This window comes from Cyphomyrmex costatus, unplaced genomic scaffold (assembly GCF_001594065.2).
Source record: "Cyphomyrmex costatus isolate MS0001 unplaced genomic scaffold, Ccosl1.0 scaffold36, whole genome shotgun sequence".
NCBI lineage: Eukaryota > Metazoa > Arthropoda > Insecta > Hymenoptera > Formicidae > Cyphomyrmex > Cyphomyrmex costatus.
The window spans coordinates 432,978-454,217 of NW_017277774.1; the positions used below are offsets into that span (position 1 = coordinate 432,978).

The 21,240-nt window shown below is 36.8% G+C and overlaps 5 protein-coding genes across 6 annotated transcripts; 3 read left to right on the forward strand and 2 right to left on the reverse strand.

Moving 5' to 3' along the window:
• Positions 1 to 468: 468 nt before the first annotated feature.
• pkaap (A-kinase anchoring protein pkaap) lies at positions 469 to 3,660 on the reverse strand. The gene is made up of 10 exons (XM_018543059.1): positions 3,504 to 3,660; positions 2,375 to 3,149; positions 2,175 to 2,298; positions 1,961 to 2,097; positions 1,732 to 1,882; positions 1,507 to 1,621; positions 1,169 to 1,343; positions 1,021 to 1,094; positions 876 to 928; positions 469 to 746 (listed from the first exon to the last, which is right to left on the reverse strand). The coding sequence occupies exons 1-10, from the start codon at positions 3,526 to 3,528 to the stop codon at positions 657 to 659; spliced, it is 1,719 nt and encodes a 572-aa protein (XP_018398561.1). The 5' UTR covers positions 3,529 to 3,660; the 3' UTR covers positions 469 to 656.
• Positions 3,661 to 5,360: 1,700 nt separating this feature from the next.
• LOC108776474 (uncharacterized) lies at positions 5,361 to 6,848 on the forward strand. Its single transcript, XM_018543092.1, has 2 exons — positions 5,361 to 5,733; positions 6,158 to 6,848. The coding sequence occupies exons 1-2, from the start codon at positions 5,551 to 5,553 to the stop codon at positions 6,662 to 6,664; spliced, it is 690 nt and encodes a 229-aa protein (XP_018398594.1). The 5' UTR covers positions 5,361 to 5,550; the 3' UTR covers positions 6,665 to 6,848.
• Positions 6,849 to 7,155: 307 nt separating this feature from the next.
• On the forward strand, positions 7,156 to 8,380 carry LOC108776460 (uncharacterized). Its single transcript, XM_018543075.1, has one exon. The coding sequence runs from the start codon at positions 7,569 to 7,571 to the stop codon at positions 8,367 to 8,369; it is 801 nt and encodes a 266-aa protein (XP_018398577.1). The 5' UTR covers positions 7,156 to 7,568; the 3' UTR covers positions 8,370 to 8,380.
• A 1,828-nt stretch (positions 8,381 to 10,208) lies between these two features.
• On the forward strand, positions 10,209 to 11,918 carry LOC108776448 (uncharacterized). 2 transcript variants are annotated; one of them, XR_001940785.1, is made up of 3 exons: positions 10,209 to 11,068; positions 11,235 to 11,379; positions 11,480 to 11,918. XR_001940785.1 is itself a non-coding variant. In XM_018543061.1 (2 exons), the coding sequence occupies exons 1-2, from the start codon at positions 10,599 to 10,601 to the stop codon at positions 11,311 to 11,313; spliced, it is 549 nt and encodes a 182-aa protein (XP_018398563.1). In that variant the 5' UTR covers positions 10,209 to 10,598; the 3' UTR covers positions 11,314 to 11,918. The 2 variants fall into 2 exon arrangements, 1 of the variants encoding a protein (XP_018398563.1); XM_018543061.1 differs by having other exon boundaries at positions 11,235 to 11,918.
• A 3,604-nt stretch (positions 11,919 to 15,522) lies between these two features.
• corn (microtubule-binding protein cornetto) lies at positions 15,523 to 19,938 on the reverse strand. The gene is made up of 10 exons (XM_018542967.1): positions 19,633 to 19,938; positions 18,034 to 19,474; positions 17,765 to 17,880; positions 17,525 to 17,665; positions 17,309 to 17,406; positions 16,980 to 17,163; positions 16,513 to 16,738; positions 16,187 to 16,437; positions 15,892 to 16,103; positions 15,523 to 15,820 (listed from the first exon to the last, which is right to left on the reverse strand). Exons 1-10 carry the CDS (start codon positions 19,936 to 19,938, stop codon positions 15,631 to 15,633), a joined length of 3,165 nt encoding a protein of 1,054 aa, XP_018398469.1. The 3' UTR covers positions 15,523 to 15,630.
• Between the last annotated feature and the right edge of the window lie 1,302 nt (positions 19,939 to 21,240).

Here is a 21,240-nt window from a genome sequence, read left to right on the forward strand (position 1 = left end):
TAAATATACTATATAAAATTTTGACACATAGCAGTCTGTTTTATCATAATCACTGAGTATTTTTTCATGAATATTAATTTAATTATTAATACAGATATAAGTGATAAAATGGATGGCGAGCAATTTGGATTTCTCGCTTCTGATGTTATAATTAACGATGGCTAATGAAGAAATTGCGCATTCGTTAAATTATTGTTCTTTGTTCATCGAGTATTGTATAATAAATTAATAGAATAGGAAGAGTTTTTAATAGTTACAAAAAATATTACAGATACTGCTTATAAGATCTTTAAATTATTCTATGCAACGAATTGTAAAGATAGTTGAATATACATATATGTTAATTTTTATGAAATTATTTATATTATAAATTCTGATTAAATCATTTATTAGCAAATTCAAATCTCTATTTCATTGTTACGCCAAAATGTAAAAATACTAGAACATACGAAAGACATTTCTCCCCACAAACAGTACTTCCTTTTAAAATGTATTATAAAAGAATTAGAATTTTTCATTTATCGGTTTGGCACTTTGGCAAAGTCTGCAGCTAATGTTTAAAATAAAAAGACAAAGCACTTACACAAATACACAAAAAAATATTTTATACTTAAAAAAAACTTAAGCCTCAGAATCATCACGTCAAGTTTGCACCATCAAGAGGGAAGATTTGAAGCTCCAAGCGTTAAAGACGTAATTTCACGAATGATCATCTCGGCGATTCTCCATGCTAACTCCTCTTTAGCCTGTTAATAGTAATTAATGCATTAATTAAATAATGCACATTATATGAAAATAAATTACCATTATAATTTTTATTAATGAATCATTTTAGTGTTCTAAATTCGAAAATGTCAGTATTATAAAATGTTTACCTTATCTTGTTCTATATTTACAAATCGTTTTACAACACGAGTTAGGCGAGATTCTGAAATTTGTTGACGATTATTTTATATAATTATATATATATATATATATACATGCCACTTTAAATTCATTATAAATTTGAACGTGACTTACCATATTTTCTATGAGGATCTGGTTCTATTTCAGTAATAAATCTACCTAAGTTGTCAACGTAACCAATGCTCAAACTACAAAAAATATCGAATTATTTGTAGTTTACAGATAAGTACAAATGTGTGTACAGTATTAAATTATCAAATACCTATATTTATTACGTCGCCACAAGGAATCTGGATCATAAAGTTGCCTAGTGTCAATATTCAGATGACTATTAATAGTTTTCTTATTATCAGGTAATTTGTTGCCATTATTTCCTATTTGAGAAATACTTGGCATACTAGTACACACCGAGCTTACTTCACTGCTGCAATCTGAACCTGTAAATAAATATTTTTTTTAATTATAATATTATATAAATACACTGTCTACAAAAATTACATATATAAAATAAAAAACACAAACATTAAGATATAATATTCTAATTCTTTAATATTTTTCAAAAATATTAATACGTAATTGTAATCAACAATTGATATTAACCTGTTCTTCTTATCTTAGAATGTAAACTCGAACACGGACTTGTCTGAATTGTGTTGATTAACTCTGATAAGTATTTATAATACAACTGCGACGATAAGAACACGGGCAGATAATGCTAGAAGAAAGTATTGGCTTTTAATACAACTTCAACGTTTAAGAATCTATTTATTGAGTGTGGTATTGTGTATGGAGTTAAAGATAAATTTGTGTAATAGATGAGTGTACCTTGTTGAGAAAATTATATACAATTTTACTAGGTTTATCAAAACAATCAGGCTGTGGACCGCCCTCATCTTCGCGGCAAATATTCTGTTCTACATGAAAACGAATCTTATCACTAAATCCAAGAGGCATGGTTGCTTGTAAACTGAAATATCTGTAAGAAAGGTAATAATATTATAAACTATATTTTTACTTCTTTCCTCCATAGAATCATACATATTTTAGAAATTACTTCTCATATATAATAACGGCATCAGATTGCGCTTCTTCGGGATTGGCTGCTCCCTGTTTTTCTAAGAGATTCTGCTTGTAACTTATAGCTGACATCCAAAAGTCCAACAACTCTCGTTTATTTTCGAGTTCCATAAACTGTAAAGAATGTAAAGAATAGAGTCTCTTACAAAAATTTCTATAAAAGTAACGATCGTGAAAGTAACGATGCAAACCTCCATGAAATAAAAGAATGCTGTTTCGTTGTATAATATATCTGCTAATTGTACATTGCCACTAGTGAGCACGTCAATTTGATGCTTACAGTGAAATTCGCTTCGTAAAAAATCATTAATATACCTGCGAAAGGTACAATTTTTTAAATACATTAATTAGTTATTCGAACGACACATATTAATGAATATATGTCACTCACTCGTTTTCTAATATATTGTATACTATGCTTTGAACAGCAGATAGGCACCATAATATAGGCTCAATGTTTTCTTCAACAATAGCCTTCTCCATATCTAGCTTTAGTTCCTCAGATATTTGATTTACACCAAGAGCTTCTTTGAGAATGTACTTTTTATAAATTCTCAAAGCATCCTGCCTGGTCGTTGTCGTGTCGTGTCTCCTGCTTTCACAATCATGATTTGATTGTCGCGTGTCGCTTACCGCCTGACTAGTCTTTGGCATATAGTTGGATGTTACATCACCCGTTCTCTCATCAAACGGTATTTCACTGCTCGTTTGAGTATCTACATCGTTAGCGAGCATGTCACAGCTAAAGTTTTCATTATCGTCTAAGGAAGTAGGTAAGACATTCAGCGTCTCCTTTTGATTTGACTGTCTGACTTTCTGTGTGTCTAGCATTCCAGATGCGCTACACAAGCACTCCACTTCTAACCAGAACTTGATAAGAGCTATATGCTTTCTAGTGTCCATAAACTGGATGAAATAACCAAGGGCACTTTTGTCCTTAAGTATTTCCGGCAGAGCTTTAGATAACCGAGAGCTGAAGGCGCATGATACTTCTTTAATGTCATTATTGAGAATCTCCTCCTCCTCTTCTTCCTCGAGACTGCACAATACACCCGAGGGTGTCTGAATAGATGACGTGCCACCGTTGAATACATCTACCAGAAAGTTTCCGGAGTTTGTCAATTTTGTAGGTGAAGTTTCTGATAATCCGGACTTATCCCTTTGTCCTAAAAGCATTATATGTAATTTCATTCTAATGACAATTAAAAATCAATCATTCAAATTGACAAAGATATATTATATTGTCATTTTCCAGGAATAATTATCAGATAATCTAATTTACTTTTGAATGTAAATGATATATATAGGAAAGTTCCAATTCAAATGGCAAAACGCAATTTCCAAATATCTCAGTGGAAACAAGAACGAAAGAAAAAAAAAAAAATAAAAGGTAGACGTATTGGAAATGTCAGAAGGTCAGGCTTGGATACTAAAGATTGTGCATGCTAGACGAGGAAGATGATTCGTGCGCTTCGTCGTAATTTACGTCGCAACAGAAAAGCGACGTATAATATAATTACCAATCTTCTTAAAAAATTGGAGCATCGTTCGTGTCAGCGCGTAGCATGATAAAGGTCGCCGATGACGCGAGAGTCGTCGAAAGGTAAACAACGGATGATGCTTTACGAGTGCGGCAGAAGCGCATCCCACGGAGCGCGTGAACGGCGCCGCTCCAAAAGTGTCAGGCTGTGCCGCACGATCGGGATCGCGATTCGGACGACGACGACGACGGTCCCGAGCCACCGCGTTGCGCGGGTCTCGCTGACGACGACGACGACGACGTTCCGCACCCGAGGAGGCTAGGCGCGCACGCGGCGACGCGCGGCATTTCGCCTCGGCGTCATTATCGGGCGTGCGAAATGACAGATTATTGTTGTTTGCATCGTCGCCGATTACGACACACGCTCGCGCAGAGTGCAGGCAGGTGCAGCAATGCGAGAATCCGCGGGCCGCCTACACTTCCGTCTTCAATTAACCCCCGCGAGACCCGTTCTTTGTATCCGTACTATGTCATACTTCCTGCACTTGGGAAAAAAATGGATAAATAATTGAATGGGAAGAGGAGAGAAAGATGGAATGAGCATTGTAGAAAATTTAACTATACAAATGTGTTTGACGTGCACTTCGTGTTCCAATGGCGCGAATACAGGCAAGGGGTCATATATATATGTAATATATGCAAGGGGTGAAGGGAAAGTGCGGAAAGTGCACTTGTCGCGAGCGGAACCGCTGGCACTTAAATACGCGCGTTTTTCGAATACTTCGGGCTGCCGAAATTTTATATTATTGTTAAAATCATATATTTTTTTTATTTATTTCATGCATTTGATGCACTTCTTCTTCTCTTGTGAGATTTATCGCGTATATTAAAATTAATATATAAGATTGATTGTGAAAAGAGAAAATTTTCTTTTTTGGAATATTTATACATTTCTATTTGCGTCTGATAACTTTATTTGTGACACTTGTAATGTTTCTGAAAAAATAATTAATTTATATACTCTATACATATATATATTTACGAAATTTAAATTTTCAGTTTCAGCCATTATGTACAGTCTATTTCTCATATTTCTATAAATATATTAATTCTAATCTTACCTCAATTTTCCTTCGTTTTCTTCTAGTTTTAAAGATTAGAACATTGGTGAAAATGGGCATTAGAATTTTAAATAAATTCAGAAGACTGATCTAATTAAAATTAAAATATGGATTATAACGCCAGAGATTTCATGTATTACTCTTCGGATATTCCTTTACCTAATCATCGTCTATATCTCATGATAAGATCATACTCGTCGAGCAGAACAAGTCACGATAACATCAAAGTGGTATTAAAATGGGTATAGTTATTGATTATAAAGTAATTTTTAGTAATTATTTTGGAGTCGTCTTGACATGATCATTTTGATGTCATGATAACTTTTGTTTAAATATTTGAAAAATACTTTCCTCGAGAAGAGTAACAAATTACAAAGTGATACATTGTTTCATACGTTACAATTCTTTCAAGAGCGCTTCGTTTTCCCTCTTGCAGACCCCTTTACTCTATACATATCTAAGAAGCATTTGAACGAGTGAATCTCTCGAGTAGACGCCAAGTGGACGGTATACCGTCCCGCTTGTCCGGATTCTCTCGAGATCATTACGGGCACGTGCAAACACTTCTGATGACCGAGAAGTACGAAAGCGTATACTAAAATATACGTGAGACGATCCGATTGCATGTAGACACGCGATGTTGTACGCGTTCCGAAGGCCGGCTGTCAAGGTAGACCGCGTAGCGGCGAGAGGGCAATGGCCGGGCATCGTACTCGCTGTGTGCGGAACGCCGGGAGGTGACAGAGAGACGCAGGAATACGAGACGAGGTGTCCACCGGGCGGTGTGTATACCGGTTTTATATGTACGCGCGAACGCGGGACTGAATCGTGTCCCGGGAGCGAACCGGCTGTCTCGTCAGCGGATTCCCGCCGGAGGCGGTGAGGCGCATCAGGTCGGGGCCCCCAGGGCGTTCGCTCCCGTCCATTTTTCAGTCCTCTTCACGTCAGGATCGATCACAGACGATCATGCTCGCCCTACGCAGCCTCCTCGTTATCGCGGCCTGTCTCTTCACCGCCACGACGATGCCTCCCGCGCTGGCCAAGGCGGTCTACGATCAGCGACAGACCGGCGATGTGAATGTGCAGATCGACCTAAACGACCTGCAGGTGATTGCGCTGGTTAACTCCGAGCTCCTGGACGATTATACGGTAAATCCTTTTCTCTTTCTTAATCTTTTTCTCTCTCGCCCCTTTTTTTTCATTGTTTCTTCCTTTTTCTCAAATTATTTTACATTTCTTTCTTTATTATGAGAAAGCATAAAAATTGAATTTTACTATAATATGCTTTTTGATTTTATTGTGCTTCAACTTGCTATTGTAAAAGAATAATCGAAATCTTTCTTCAGTTTGTAACTGCAGCGTTCGTTCTATATATATATATATATAATATACGATAAGTTTGATGCGAGATTGAAACGATCAGCCTGGAATTCATGAAGTTCATTTTAGATATTTTATACTAATTGGAATGCATTTTACAAATTACATATTTCGTTTAATAATAAATTTGCTTTAAGTACTACTGAAAAATTCATCGATGATATTCACCGTCGACATCGTGTTATCTTCGCAGGATTATGATTACATGTATGATTACGCCGACTTTACGATCAAGCCGAGCAACAAGCCTACCACGAGTTCCACAACAGGGACCACGGAAAAAAACGATATCACGCAAGTTTCCGAGCCGCTGCTGCCACAAAATTCAACCGATTTGGCGTCTGCCAATAATACAAGCGCGATCGCAAGCAATACAACGCTATCCAACGGTGAAGGAGTCCCGAATGTTACTCTGTCGAATGGTATCGAGAGCAATAATAAGACACTGTCCAAAGACGAAGAGATCCCGAACACTGATCCGTCGATTGGTACTGCGAGTTCAACGCCGAATACAGATAACGACGACGATAAGAGTCAGCCGGGCGAAGAAGAGGATGGAGTTGGAATAACTCCTTCGACCACGGTTAAACCTGCTCACGCCGTGCGGTCGCAAAAGCGCTGCAAATCTGGATACGTTCCAAACGGCGACGGTCGCTGTCGACGAGCAAGTCGACCGTGGCTGAGTCGCTTGTTGCCGTGAGTACAACCGTACGAGTACGACCGGATGCCCCACTCTGATTGGATTGGTCCTCCTTCGACCGGATTCAAACGGCAAAAGCTAGAAGAGTAAATTTGGAAACGAATATCTTTTGAAGGTGTGCCATATATATATGCATCAAATTTACACCATGTTTGCCTTCACGATCTTCACGTAGTGAAACAAATCCCACGTTTTACACTTTTGTAATGCGATAATTATCTCCGAGTACTTGACGTGCTTCCTTTTATTTCACAGAGTTCCGGATTATAACAAAAGAAAACTTCCCTAAAAGAAGTAATACTTAATTAAAGTATGTAATTCGCAGGAAGAAACACAAGCATACATGCATATTCTTAGACGTATTTTCTTTTAGCTGAACTTCTTACATGATTCATCGTCTCTTTTTTCTTCTTTAACGTAGAAAGAAAAGAAGTTTAGCTAAAAAGGCTTATCTCGTGCAAGCTTGTATTTTTTCTTCCGTTCCTTTTAACTCTTGCTTCATCTTATTATCACGCTTTAGGTATCTGCCTGATCGTTTGTTTGTAACTCGTAATTAGCTGCGTTGTTGAAATCCGAGATGATCCATAACGATGTTGGTGTACAGGCGATCGGTATCGTTCCCACGCCAATCGACGTGGCGATGTGTCCTATAAGTATTCCTGTGGCGAGATGGATCCCCCTATCATCATACAGATTCCGTGTACCGGTTCGTGCAACGGTCTCACCGAGTGCGGTGGGCCCGCTACTCGCGCGGTCGTCGCAGTCGAGTAAAGGACCTCGCTCGTTTCGCTCGCGTTGTCCGAAGAGTATTGTATTGCGAGGTCGAACTGCGTTGCATCTCTTATCTCGTTCACGTACACGCATCACAACGTAGCGCGTGCGATCGACGTGTAACACCAAGAGGATGGCGATGGTTCAGATGTTACTTTTTCTTGGTACGGCGTTTTTCGCGTTCGCCAAGGTTGGCGCCGTTCCGGCTAGATACGACCAACGGCAGGATGGCGAGATCAACGGACATGGTACGCTAAAAAACCTCCTCTTCGTTGTGGTTTTGCCAGGTAGCGGTAGTACCAGCACTAACGACATAAGCGAGCTGGCATGGCATGCTATCGAAACGGCGGTACTCGCTCGATCGAAGGGACAAGGAGCGATCAAATCCAGTGAGACAATTCGCCAAGAGGGGCCCTATTCTGCGGAAATTCAGCTAAATGAGAATCATCTAGATAAAGAAAATTCGGTACGAAAAGCGGAAGGAGATACGAAAACGTCGAACATTTTGGACCAACAACCGGTATCCGTCGGCGTCGGGCAAAACAAAAAAGCTGACAGGATCGCGAGAAACGTGAAGAATTTCGACTTTCCGAAGAGCCGCGAGGTGCCGACTGTTCCGGGATACTTCATGAACTTGAGGAAAACATCCAGACCCAAGACGGGAAGCAGTAGCCGGGCTCGGAACGTGGTCGGGAACGTGGTTTGGAACTCTGACGACGAACCTGGAAGACCGGGAATGTCGTTAAAGAAGCAGCTACCTGGTGACGTCGCACTATCTTCGTCGAACGCTGAGAAAACTGACGTGTCTCCGTTGACCAAGGAGAAGCAACAGGAACTCAAACTACTGGGCGACGGCGTTGAGAACTGCGGTCCAGGAAGACATCGCGACGCGTCCGGCATCTGCCAGTTTGACGATTCGACCGATTCTCTTTAGCTTTAAGTTCCCATGGCTGTAATTCTTAAACATTAAAGTATATTAGTTATTGTCATATGATTATTTTTCATATGATTATTTCTCAACGATATTTTATTTTTTATTTGTATGAATTTTATATCAGATTTATTACCTCTGCTGATAAAAAGCATTTTTTTTTTTTGCTTATTGGTGCGAGAGCCATATAAGATAGAACGAGAAGGGTAATGAGTTATTTGATTAATTTAGCACGTAAAACGCGCTGAATGTGAGATAATTATTGTTTTATAAAGTATACGTGTGCGAAGATTTACTACATGTATCTATTAAGCTACTTGATCAATAAAATACTTAAGACAATAGCAATATGAATATGTATTTAAATATAAAGGAAAATAAAATTTAAATACAAAAGAAAAAGACACGAAAAAATTGCAAAATGACAGATCTAATTTTCTTTTAATTTTAATTTAATTTTTACTTTCATTTCCAAATCAGTAAGCTCTTAGAGATCAAAAGTATATACAAAAATCGTTAATCGGAAACCATTTTTTCGTTTTATATTTTCTACCTTTCTTATTCTTTTTTTTTGTCGTCGCGATATAAATAGCGTCTATCTCGGGAATTAGATCCTTACCCCCAGGAATTCTGAAAAGCCAAAATTCTGATCTTGCATTCTCCAATCGGGGACAGAGACAATCATGCAAGGCGCGCGGTACGCCGACCCTCCAGAATTTTCAGAAATCGAAGGTCGTTCCCCAAAGACCGGCGGCGATTCCGCGACGACGTTGATTCGGCTCCCAAGGCGGAAGCGTGAGCGAGAGGAAAGAGCAAGGGCAAGGTTACGGTAATAGGCGCCAAGCCGCGAGACGGGCAGATCGGGGAAACGAACTCACCGCGAACGGCCACGATAGGACATTGCCCTTTACAGAGATTGGTGACTATAGATGTGCGCACACCTACGTACACGTGTATGTATACACCTGCGTACCGCGTGTGATAACTATTACGCTTTAGCATCATCGCATATCCTCCGTCTTGTTCCTCCTTTTCCTTTGAATAAAACTGGTTATCGCCGCGAGGGACGTTGACGCGCGATTGATACGTCGTTGATGAGGACCAGCTTCAGCAGTCCCACCGCGTCTCCATCGTTGAATATCGTTAATGCTATTAATATCATCACGTTCCTTTCCCTTGATGGCGATTTCGTTCGCAATCCGAATGTAATAAGGATGAGGAGACGTTCAAGGAACCTCACGAGGATCATTTCCAACATCGCGCATCTCCTCTCAGCTGGAGACCAAATGGAGAAAAATGCAATTAGCCGCAAGATGAAAAATTCTTGAATTATGAATGACTGAAAATAAAAAATGACAAGACCTTGTTATTTATCTTACAAATAAATCTTTCGTCAATATCTTAATTAAAAATTTTTTATATTAAAAATTCAATCTCAGTACTGAGAGATTATGAAGGAACAAGGAAACTTGTTATTAAATAAAAATACAGCTTCTTTAATATAAAATACCTTTTCTTAATAACGTTCAATCATTCATGTTCAACTTTATGAAAGTTGGTCCGAAAAATTGTGGATAGAGAAGGTATAGTTCAGATTTAATCAAATTCGAGGAATCTCCTGCTCCAACCTTCGCAAAAATTATTACAAAAGTTTTACAGCGTATCAACAGTGCCGTGACGATATATGTGCCGTTAGCGGCAGGTTGCTGTCAGTACGCTGAGGTTCTTGAACTTTTCCGGGGATCCGTTTCTAGAACCGACCGAAGGAAGGCTCAGGTTCGGATCGCCCAGGTGGGGATCGGGATCGTCTTCTGGTACGAGACGTCGCCCGGTCATCACACCTTGAGCATCCTCCGTGTTGTCCAGACACGTCTCACGTTCTCCAACGTCGTTTCGTTCGCTTTCGTCGCATCTCGCGATACCGGTACTGGTCCCGGGCCAATCGCGTTCCCGCGTCATCTCGTTAAGAATCACAAAAAGTGGTCGGCCCGAGTTCACGTCCGTTGAGTAAGAAAATAACTTGTAAATTCACAATCGCAACCGAACAGGAAGCATCCTGTAGTCACCAGATTCAATCATAATCGAATAGAAAACAATAATTTAGGAATTGGAATCAAGTAGAAGACAACTTGACGGATTTTAAGACAGACCGAGGTCAAGTAGATAGGTGAACCCGACAAGTTCACGAGTTGCATTTTAGCTAAAGGCAACTCGACAAGTGGCCGTTCATCAATGTTATCAATCAACATGCGCGTATTCAAGACTGTGCTACTCATTGCGTTTTTCGCAAGCGTTCAGTGTTTACCCATCACCGATAAGCCAACTGAGTCCGAGACTGATTCCAAGATCGAGTCTGAGACATCGATCAAGGACGAAATCACATCGGTGATACCGCAGGAGTCAGCTGTAACCTTCGCCGCACCAACGTCCACGCTCTCCGATGCCATTGATTACTACGACCAACGGCAGAACGGGACCGAGAACTATCGCATCCACTTGGACGGTCTTGTATTCGTATTTGCACCGGTCGAGGCATTGCTCTTGGCCGGCGCCGCCGCTAGTAACTCGGAGCATAATATATCAACTTCCAGCCAGAAGGTATCCACTCCGCCGACGATCCAGTCCATCAATGAACTTGACAAACCCATCATCGATAGCGTTCCCAATAAAACTGATTTGGCAATTTCGAAGACACTAAACAAGTAAGAATCCATCTACTTCATATAGCTGCTCTAATAATTAATTTTATTAATATTAATTATATAAACCTTATAAGTATGATTTTATTGCAACTGACATTCATGTATAATTTCCAATCTTTTAATTATAAAAATAATTCAGTGTACACTTTCTCTTCTTATATTCCAGACCAGCTGTACGGTTGGTGAATTTCTTGGCGCCTTTGATACGTCACATACGTCATGTGCGAGGCACGAGCGTGCACTAAAACAATTCCTCGATGCTTGCAATTCCAATACGCAATGTTCCGTCTACAGCATATATTAAGAAAACGGTATTTCTCTTTCCTTTTAATACAGCGTGTGCTGTGTTATGTGTTTCAAACTACAACCATTTAAAATGAGATGTTTAAAAAAACAATATATTCTGTTCAGGGATAGGATATCTGCATCTACAGGGATGATGGACGAGTACTCGTAGAATATAACGTGTATGATTGACGACTGAATCGATGTCGTACCACGCATTTATATGGTGTCTAGTTATAGTTAATAAAAGGATGCGCTAATATTAGCATTATCCCCGAGCTCATTTCTCTGTAACGTAAAAGATGGCTTTTAAATGAAAATACATGAAATTACAGGAATGGCGATTTCATTCACCTATCCGTACAATGTAACGGGCGATTATGTTTCAGTAACCACATATGTATTTACATGTTAAACAAACTAAATGCAATATTCGCTTTGCCATAATTCCAGTTTGATTTAGCGTCACAGTACATAAATTATTATTCACTTGATTATAAACCAATCGTAATTGTTAGTCACGATTTTTTGTATTAAACAATTGCAAATTTTTCACATGCATTTACGTGATATAATTTGCTTTAATTATGTGTAAAATTATGTATATATAATACAATTATATACATCTGTATATTTTTCAAGATATGAAAATTTATTTGATTAAACAATAAAATACATATGTGCTGTTGTTTGGTTGTATCATCACAATATTTCCTATTATTAAAGCTATGCTTAAGTTAAAGCCAGCTTCGTTTTAATAAAAGAAACTTCATTTGAAAAACGTTTATAATAAATCTCAACTTTGGTTTCAATGGAACAACAAGTCTTTTGAGATTTATTATAATTGACGTATATACATTCTTAGATAAAAGAAATAAATTACACACATACACACACACACACACACACGAAAATAATAGTACAAATATTTTTTCTAATTCTCGTCTATTGAGAAGCATCTTAAGCATCTTTATATCTATGATTTGTCATAAAATATTTCACTATCTTTTTAAATGTCACACAATGTAATTATGGTAAGACAAGTATTGCATGATCAAAGACACAATAAAAGGTATTCAAATTCCTTCTTGTGTTAGCTCTTGTTGTGTTCTCTATTAAATATTATAATATAGGCTACCCTGTTTACTTCGAATGAAAAAGTATGTAATTAAAAAAATTAATCTTTTATTTATAAATCTAATAATTTCATACGGAGGATTATTTTATTAAATATAAAATTCTATGATCAACTCGGTGGGAATCAATATTAAATACATATACTGGCGAATAACGAATAACAATTTACAATTTCGTATTTTCACAGAAAGTGTATTAGCGTATCACGTATTAAAATATATGTTAAATATACATTTTTGGAAATAAATATAATTTAAACATATAAGACATATATTTTTTACATACGCTAATACATTTACAAATTTATGTTCAAAATCATTAATCATTATTCGTGAATATATCTTGCCAAATTCTAATGAAAAAATGCAATGCAAAATCAGCAATATTAAATATCTTGATGTATTCTTCTACATAGTTAGTTACGATTGAATGAATTTTAATCAGAATCATTAATTTTTTAAATAATTATTTTTTGTACAACTATTTTAAAAACAGCGACAAGCCCATATTTGTTCATATTTGATTTTTGCTTTGTAAATCTTGATTAATATACACATGTACACATGTACGTATTATATTCAGTCTGAAATTAACATTATTAAGTGCACAAAATATATATTATGATGGAAGAAAAAATACATATAATATTCAAAATCATATAGGATGCTTTCCAATTACAATATCCCTAGACACTTTCGTGCACACGGCGACACAAGTTAAGGTTGATTTATACTGGCCGTAAACTGTTAACTTATGCCGTAATCTATAAAAATTGACAGAAATACATATAATATTCAAAATCATATAGTGTCTAGATTCTTGAAAATTCATTCACGTCAAAATTTGAAATTCGATTTTTTTTATAAATAACAATAAAACGTTCATCGATGTGTAATGTAATAATTCAGACTCTTAAAATTGACATAGATTCTTAAAAATTAAAACCATTTACAATAGTTAGGAAGAATACAATATTTATAAGTATTTCAAAATATTAAGCGGAAATCGCTTCACATCGAGAAGCCTTCAGTCTATTTCACCAGAACTGCTATTACTAATCCAATTGTCCGTTATTGTCGACACAGTACTACACATCTGTACTCAGCCGAGGACTGTGTAGCCTTGTATTTTCTAGTGACATTCTAGTCGGGAGATTATAAATGAGGTTGGAGAATATGAATTTTCGTTTTTTTTTAAATGCAGTAAAGAACAGAAGGAAAAAGCAACGAAATGGACGATGACAATATTATTGAAGTAAGTAATTATTTGGTATCAATAAATGTTTTTTTTGTTATAAGTATATTTAACAAAATAATATATATTTTTTTTTTTATTTCTTTGTTATATTTTTTTGTTTTACATATTCATAACGTTAAAAGAAATAAAATCTAAAATATCTTTTGTCTCCTTAGTCGATCTTTTCGAAAATATTTTTAGATTATATGCATTATAATAAACAAATTTTTGTACAAATTTATAGAGTGCTCTGTTAATTTTTCATAAATTGTTCTTCTAGTTGAAATACACGGAAATGCACCACCATGGATTACAAAATATCAAGGTACGGGCATGTACTAAAAAATTAACCTTATACTCTATTCGAAATCGCTGTTCTAATTGAGTCATGCACAACGCTACACTTTGTGCATTCCTGTGTACGTTTGTGTCAAGATGTGTTCAGTAATTGGAAAGCACCCATAGTGTCTAGACTCTTGAAAATTCATTCACGTCAAAATTTGAAATTCGATATTTTTTTTATAAATAACAATAAAACGTTCATCGATGTGTAATGTAATAATTCAGACTCTTAAAATTGACATAGATTCTCAAAAATTAAAACCATTTATAATAGTTAGGAAGAATACAAAATTTATAAGTATTTCAAAATATTAAGCGGAAATCGCTTCACATCGAGAAGCCTTCAGTCTATTTCACCAGAACTGCTATTACTAGCAAGTACGGCCTCGTTAAATTTTAATTCCTTTTTACCCGCTTATAGAAGAATCGAACCATTTGACATCTTTCACGAAAGTTAATTTATGTCAAATATGGCAGTAGCGTGGAAGAAGCGCACTATCAAAATGTATCAGCAACGTCACCGGCTACTTGAGCAAAATCTGACAATTCTCCGTAACGTTACATCGTCGATCGGATACGTTGTTCAGGACATCTTCCGGCGAATGATGAAGGTTATCGATAATCTTGATCGGCTACTTGAGCAAAATCTGACAATTCTCCGTAACGTTACGTCGTCGATCGGATACGTTGTTCAGGACATCTTCCGGCGAATGATGAAGGTTATCACAATATTATTGAAGTAAGTAATTATTTGGTATCAATAAATGTTTTTTTTGTTATAAGTATATTTAACAAAATAATATATATTTTTTTTTTTATTTCTTTGTTATATTTTTTTGTTTTACATATTCATAACGTTAAAAGAAATAAAATCTAAAATATCTTTTGTCTCCTTAGTCGATCTTTTCGAAAATATTTTTAGATTATATGCATTATAATAAACAAATTTTTGTACAAATTTATAGAGTGCTCTGTTAATTTTTCATAAATTGTTCTTCTAGTTGAAATACACGGAAATGCACCACCATGGATTACAAAATATCAAGGTACGGGCATGTACTAAAAAATTAACCTTATACTCTATTCGAAATCGCTGTTCTAATTGAGTCATGCACAACGCTACACTTTGTGCATTCCTGTGTACGTTTGTGTCAAGATGTGTTCAGTAATTGGAAAGCACCCATAGTGTCTAGACTCTTGAAAATTCATTCACGTCAAAATTTGAAATTCGATATTTTTTTTATAAATAACAATAAAACGTTCATCGATGTGTAATGTAATAATTCAGACTCTTAAAATTGACATAGATTCTCAAAAATTAAAACCATTTATAATAGTTAGGAAGAATACAAAATTTATAAGTATTTCAAAATATTAAGCGGAAATCGCTTCACATCGAGAAGTCTTCAGTCTATTTCACCAGAACTGCTATTACTAGCAAGTACGGGCCTCGTTAAATTTTAATTCCTTTTTACCCGCTTATAGAAGAATCGAACCATTTGACATCTTTCACGAAAGTTAATTTATGTCAAATATGGCAGTAGCGTGGAAGAAGCGCACTATCAAAATGTATCAGCAACATCGCCGGCTATTACCTCTTTGAGCAAAATCCGACAATTCTCCATAACGTTACGTCGTCGATCGGATACGTTGTTCAGGACATCTTCCGGCGAATGATGAAGGTTATCGATAATCTTGCGAAGCTCGTTCAATTCCGTTATGGTGGCTCCAAATTTTAACTCCAAAGTAGATCTGCAAATAGTGCATTTCAATTAATAATTAATATTAAATTGTTACAATTCAGTTAAATTTATTAAACTTACTTTTCTTCTTTCAATTCCTGTATACACGTATCGTTGTCAAGCTGTATAATTCGTAATACTTTCAGAAGTTTAGTAACGAGATTATCCACTTCGATTACTTGATCAACAAGATCCACAGATGGACAGTAATCCACCAAAGGCATAGGACCATCGTTGGTCCCAGAATCAGATTCGTTTACAGAATCGCAATCGTCATCACCCTCGTCTTCCACCTACAAATTTTTTTTAACATGATTAATTATTATTACTTCATGTTTTGTAACTTTTATTTTCCAAATTTAATTTAGATACTTGCTTTACGACGATGCAAGATTGCCTGGGTGAGATTCGTGAGACTAGTACACTCATCGATGTATTTCGTCTTTCTCATATTATGCTCGTCCGACGTTTCGGAGAAACTCAGTGCTCTGCGGAGAGAATCACTGCTCGATACCATGTTATGCGAATATGTGTCTGGCAAAGGTACATCTTCCAAAACGCTTTCCATCATCAAACATGGCTCAGTTTCAAAATCAAGCAAGTCAGACGATGATTCCATACTTAGTTCTAGAAAATATAAATTGTATTTTTAATGGATTTGAATGTAATCTCTTTTTATTTCAACATTTTTTATTCTATTACCTTTGTAAATCTGTTTAGATGCATCTAGATTGGATTTTTTATCGAGATTGTTTCTCGCCGCGAAGGGATGCGTTGCGGCATTCCGAATAGCGCTGATCACTGCGGAAACGAAGGATCCACTCTTTGGGCTTGGCGTGCGTTCTTTCAAACTCTGTTTAGAGCTAACCGGACTGGACTCCACGCTACTGTTACTTCTGCTGTATGCTTCGTTATGATATATGACATCCTTTTTAAAAAAAATTACAATACATTTTATATAATGTGACTAAAGAAAATAATTCTTTAATTATTAAGCGTAGAAGAAAAATAAGCGGATAGAAACAATTAATAAAATATTAATTTTGTAATTTATTGTTATCTATTATATTTACAGGAAATAGATTATGTGATTATTGTTCATTCGTATAAAGTTTATTTAATAACAATGTTTCATATGTTAAAAAAATAACTTTTGTCGTTGTACTTACCTCAAGATCTTTTATTGAGATATTGTAAGAGGCAATCAATTGATCTACTAATCCTTCCAATCTAGTGCTAAGTCCGGAAAGAGCTACAGCCGCTCCAGACATGGCAGCACCTTGAGTGAGTAAAAGTTCTCTGCTTCTTTCTTCGACGGCATTCAACTTTAGACTCATTGATAAGTTCTCTTGCCTAAAACAGATGAAATTGAATGAATCACTTATATTAAAATATACTTATGTCTAGATTAAAACAGATGAAATTAAATGAATCACTTATATTAAAATATACTTATGTCTAGTATAAATAATGTCAACAATTTTCACGAGAGACACACCTTCTTTGTCCGCTAATTCGCACTAAAAGCTTACACTCTTCTGTTTGCCTATCTAATTCCGTTTCTTTTTGAATTAAAGCTTCCCCTTTCTTCTTAAGCTACAAAAGACAAACTAATATGAAAAAAATAGTACTTCAAATGAAATAAACAGTACTTCATATATACTTCAAGAAGTGAATGTAGGAGATAGAATTAAAAACTTTTAAAAGCACACACCTCCAATTCGGCATCCTTAAGTGCGTCCGCCAAGGTAGCCTTTTCCTCTTGGAGGAAATCTTGCATCTCGGCTGATTCGGCTTCCAATTCCTGTTGTTGTTGTAGCAAGGCTTTTTGCGCGGCTAGACTTTTATCCAAATCCTTCAATAAAAATTATAAAAAGATATTTCTTTCACAGAAAAAATTACACAAATAATTTTTATATTGTAATTACAATTATTGTAGATACAATATTCTTACCCTGTTTAACATACGACAGAGCGATTGCAGATCAGCTATTTCGACTTGCTGATTAGCAACAACTTGTCCCGAGGATTGTATGTGACATTCGAGTTCGAGGAAGCTGTCGCTACCTTCTGAAAAGAAATTTCATCAACTTATTTTCTATAAATTTCATTTCTATAAGTTATACAGATATGCAAGTAATATAAAATAATCTTGTTATATATAATAAAATTAGTATTTGTTTTTGCACTATTAATTTATTATTACTTTATTCATTGAATTACCTGCATGTTCTGATTGTGGCGTGCCTAGCATAGCCAGTACTCGTTGTGCGTTCCTATCAAGTTCCTGACGTGCAAACGCATGATCAGCCCGTTCCTCTTCTAGAAGACGATTCGCTTCGGTTAACTCAAGCTTCAATTTTTCATTTTCTTTTCGCAGACTGCTGCTTTCCTCGTTCAAGCGTCTCAAGTTATCCTGCAAAGTCTGCACGTCATTCCATGCGTCCTCCGTTTGGCAACTCTCATGTAATCTTTCGATGACCTCGGGTCCGGCGATAGCACTTGGTTGCCCAGACATCACATTCTCGATGTCCTGTCCAGTCAAGCCGGTCTGCGCACTAGTCTCGTGATATATACGAGTCTTCTCGACGGTTCTTTGTCTGGGATAGGGCGGTAAGCTTTTATGAGAGGAAGACGAATCTCTCACCATGATGTTTTTCTTCTCAATGCTTCTACTGAGACTAACGTCTCGACTTCCGGATCTACTTCTTGTCGTCTTGTCCGCCTTCTCTCCGGCTTTCGAAATCGTCAATTTACTTTTGTTCCTACGAGGTAATGTTGCGTACGTGTCGAGCGCCTTGTTATCTTGGCCAGTAACTTTATTATCAGCACGTGAGACGGTACTCTTTGCGCAGAGAGCGCGAGAAGTTGACAAAGACGGTACCTTCATTCTCGTTTCCTCGGACGGTGTGGATGCCGGTGTGCGTGCTCCCCGTGTACTGGATGCGGTCCTCGATCTCGACGAATCGTTCCTCATGATTCTCCCGCTACGCTGCGCAAGATCCTTGTTGATCTCCGTAGTCAATGCGGATGGCAGCGAATCGGGTAACACTCTCGTCCTCGTCTTTGCGATCGAAGACGAAGTAGGAGTGGATACCGAACTGGACATTATGTTGCTGGTGGACCGACAACCATACGCCACTGTATTACGACTTCCAACAGGCGTCTTGGAGACATCTCCGAGCGATGAGTTCGATTCTCGAGCGATCAATTTTTCTTTCGATCGTGGTCGATAGTCCCGTTCCCTGTTTGTGCTTTGAGTTTTGGTCATTATATTTCTAGGAGTTGCTGTTCGCGATTTGGACCGCGGCGTCGTCGTGCCCAAGTTCGTGCTCGAGGTTGTGTTTGTTGGTTTTGTGCGAGCGCTCTTCTGCGACTCGGTGTTGCTCGTAATCTTCTTTTTGGTCGCACTCGACGCCGTTGTGGTCCTCTTTACATTCATACGGCTCGTTCGCACGGACACGCTGCCGGCGATGGAGGAGCTTTCACTACCGCCCTCGCTCGTGCCCTCACCACCAGTAGCACCCAGTCGCACGTCGTCTGGCAACGTGGACCCGCATGCATCTTCGTACACTGAGCAGCAACTGACGAGGCTGGATGCGCAAGAAGCGTCATCCAGGCCACCGCAACTGCTCGTGTAATCAATGCTATTTCTACTTCGTACCTGTAAAAAGAATATAATCTAAATGAGTAACTACTTATAGATATGTCCATCATTATAGTGTCTAAATACTTTTAACAATTTTACATGTTGAAATATGAATTTTTATTTTCAAAAAATATTTTCTCGATAAATAAGATTTTTTTTACACTAAAACTCACTCGTGGAACTTCCGTCGCGCAACCTTCAACACCGCTGTCACTACCATCTTTGCTGTCCTTATTTTCAGCCAGCGATTTGTCGTTCGTTTTGTTGTTTTGCGACTCGCTGATATGAATAACAGTAATGTTGCATTCGCTGTTCATAGTGAGATCCGGATCTTCCTCCCCATTGAGAGGTGAAGCAAGATCCTCCGGTACGCCTGAATCCTGCCGCGCTACATTCAGCATCGGTGATGCCACTTTCAGACAATTTTCGGACTCAAAGTACGAGGTCTCCATTACAATGGTATTAAGCAGATCACTCATTTTGTTTTTATCATTTTACCACTGAAAAATATTGTAAAAAAGAGTAAATAAATAAAAAAAAATTAAATATCATTTATTTATATATACCTATATATATGTATATATATATGTATATATATAATAAAAAATAATAATACGTTTTAAAACTTGAGATAACAGTTAAGTAGATATATTTTCAAGGCTCTTATAAAAGTCTTATTATTATAAAAAGATCTATTTCTTTTTACTGACTATTTTGACCACGAGCTTATAAAAGCTAATGTAAAATAAAACTTTTTGTAGATTATGAGACAATACAGTAAACATATTAATTTAATTTTCTGAAATTAGATAGCTTCATTATTAAATCAGGAATTTATCATGTTACAAAAGCTTTTCAAGACCATAAAAAGTCATCCAATATGGACAGTAATGGGCTGAGGATATAGACAGGAGAAATTAACTTGCATGGCGCCAAGTCGATAAAGCTGTTTCGTTCCCGAATCGAGTTATGGCATTCCAATCACGGTCATATTGAATTAGTCGAATGGTACACACGCCTCTTGCGAAGGAAATTATTTCGTAGTCTGGACATGTTTTTCCGATTCGTGTCAATCAAGGAACAGTTCGACGATTAATTATTTTGTAGACAATAATAAAAACTAAGCAAAATATCTAATTCTTATCAATCTATATAGAATGTTATACTTTTAATTCTTTAATTTTGAACAAAAAAAGAGATTCTCTTTGCTACTTACACTTTATGTAAAATTATATTCGTTCATATTTATTGTAGACTCATAAAATTTACAATTTACAAATAATTTATAACAAATAAATATATGTTACAACTTAATGTAATATAATATGTAATATTAAGTTTATGCTGGAAATTCCATTTATTGTTTTCGCGAAAGATTAGTTAAGTTAAACCAACATCCTATATCTCTCTCTCTCTCTTTCTCTCTCCCTGCTCTTTCTTATCAGTTTATCACTTCTTTTTAATCGACATACTTAAACCAATAAAGGCCAGTATTATGTAGACATGAAATCGCAATAAAGCGAAGCGCAACGAGGAGTTCCCCCTGGGCGCATATCTATAAGCACAGCTGATACTTCATAGATTGTTCACACAGATGTTCCGCCATATTATTATATATTGAGTCACTAAATTACTTCTTCCCAATTACCGGATGACGTAGTGTTTTTTACGCATGAATCGCGATTTATGAGAAATCGTACCGAATGACACTGAGAGCGGTCACATGTCAGGAATGTAATTGAGTTAGATTTTGCAAGATAAGATATATGCAGGATGATATC

Excerpts from the sequence above, each read along its gene's own strand:
- pkaap (XM_018543059.1), bottom strand. The coding sequence starts at position 3,528 with ATGCTCCAATTTTTTAAGAAGATTG. Across the intron at positions 2,098-2,174 it reads CATTCTTTTATTTCATGGAG|TTTATGGAACTCGAAAATAA; the intron begins GTTTGCATCGTT and ends CATTCTTTACAG. Across the intron at positions 1,344-1,506 it reads TTCTAAGATAAGAAGAACAG|GTTCAGATTGCAGCAGTGAA; the intron begins GTTAATATCAAT and ends ATTTATTTACAG.
- LOC108776474 (XM_018543092.1), top strand. The coding sequence starts at position 5,551 with ATGCTCGCCCTACGCAGCCTCCTCGTTATCGCGGCCTGTCTCTTCACC. Across the intron at positions 5,734-6,157 it reads AGCTCCTGGACGATTATACG|GATTATGATTACATGTATGA; the intron begins GTAAATCCTTTT and ends TTATCTTCGCAG.
- corn (XM_018542967.1), bottom strand. The coding sequence starts at position 19,938 with ATGAGTGATCTGCTTAATACCATTGTAATGGAGACCTCGTACTTTGAG. Across the intron at positions 16,438-16,512 it reads ATCTAAACAGATTTACAAAG|AACTAAGTATGGAATCATCG; the intron begins GTAATAGAATAA and ends TATATTTTCTAG. Across the intron at positions 15,821-15,891 it reads CAGGAATTGAAAGAAGAAAA|ATCTACTTTGGAGTTAAAAT; the intron begins GTAAGTTTAATA and ends CACTATTTGCAG.
- LOC108776448 (XM_018543061.1), top strand. The coding sequence starts at position 10,599 with ATGTTATCAATCAACATGCGCGTATTCAAGACTGTGCTACTCATTGCG. Across the intron at positions 11,069-11,234 it reads ATTTCGAAGACACTAAACAA|ACCAGCTGTACGGTTGGTGA; the intron begins GTAAGAATCCAT and ends CTTATATTCCAG.
- LOC108776460 (XM_018543075.1), top strand. The coding sequence starts at position 7,569 with ATGGCGATGGTTCAGATGTTACTTTTTCTTGGTACGGCGTTTTTCGCG.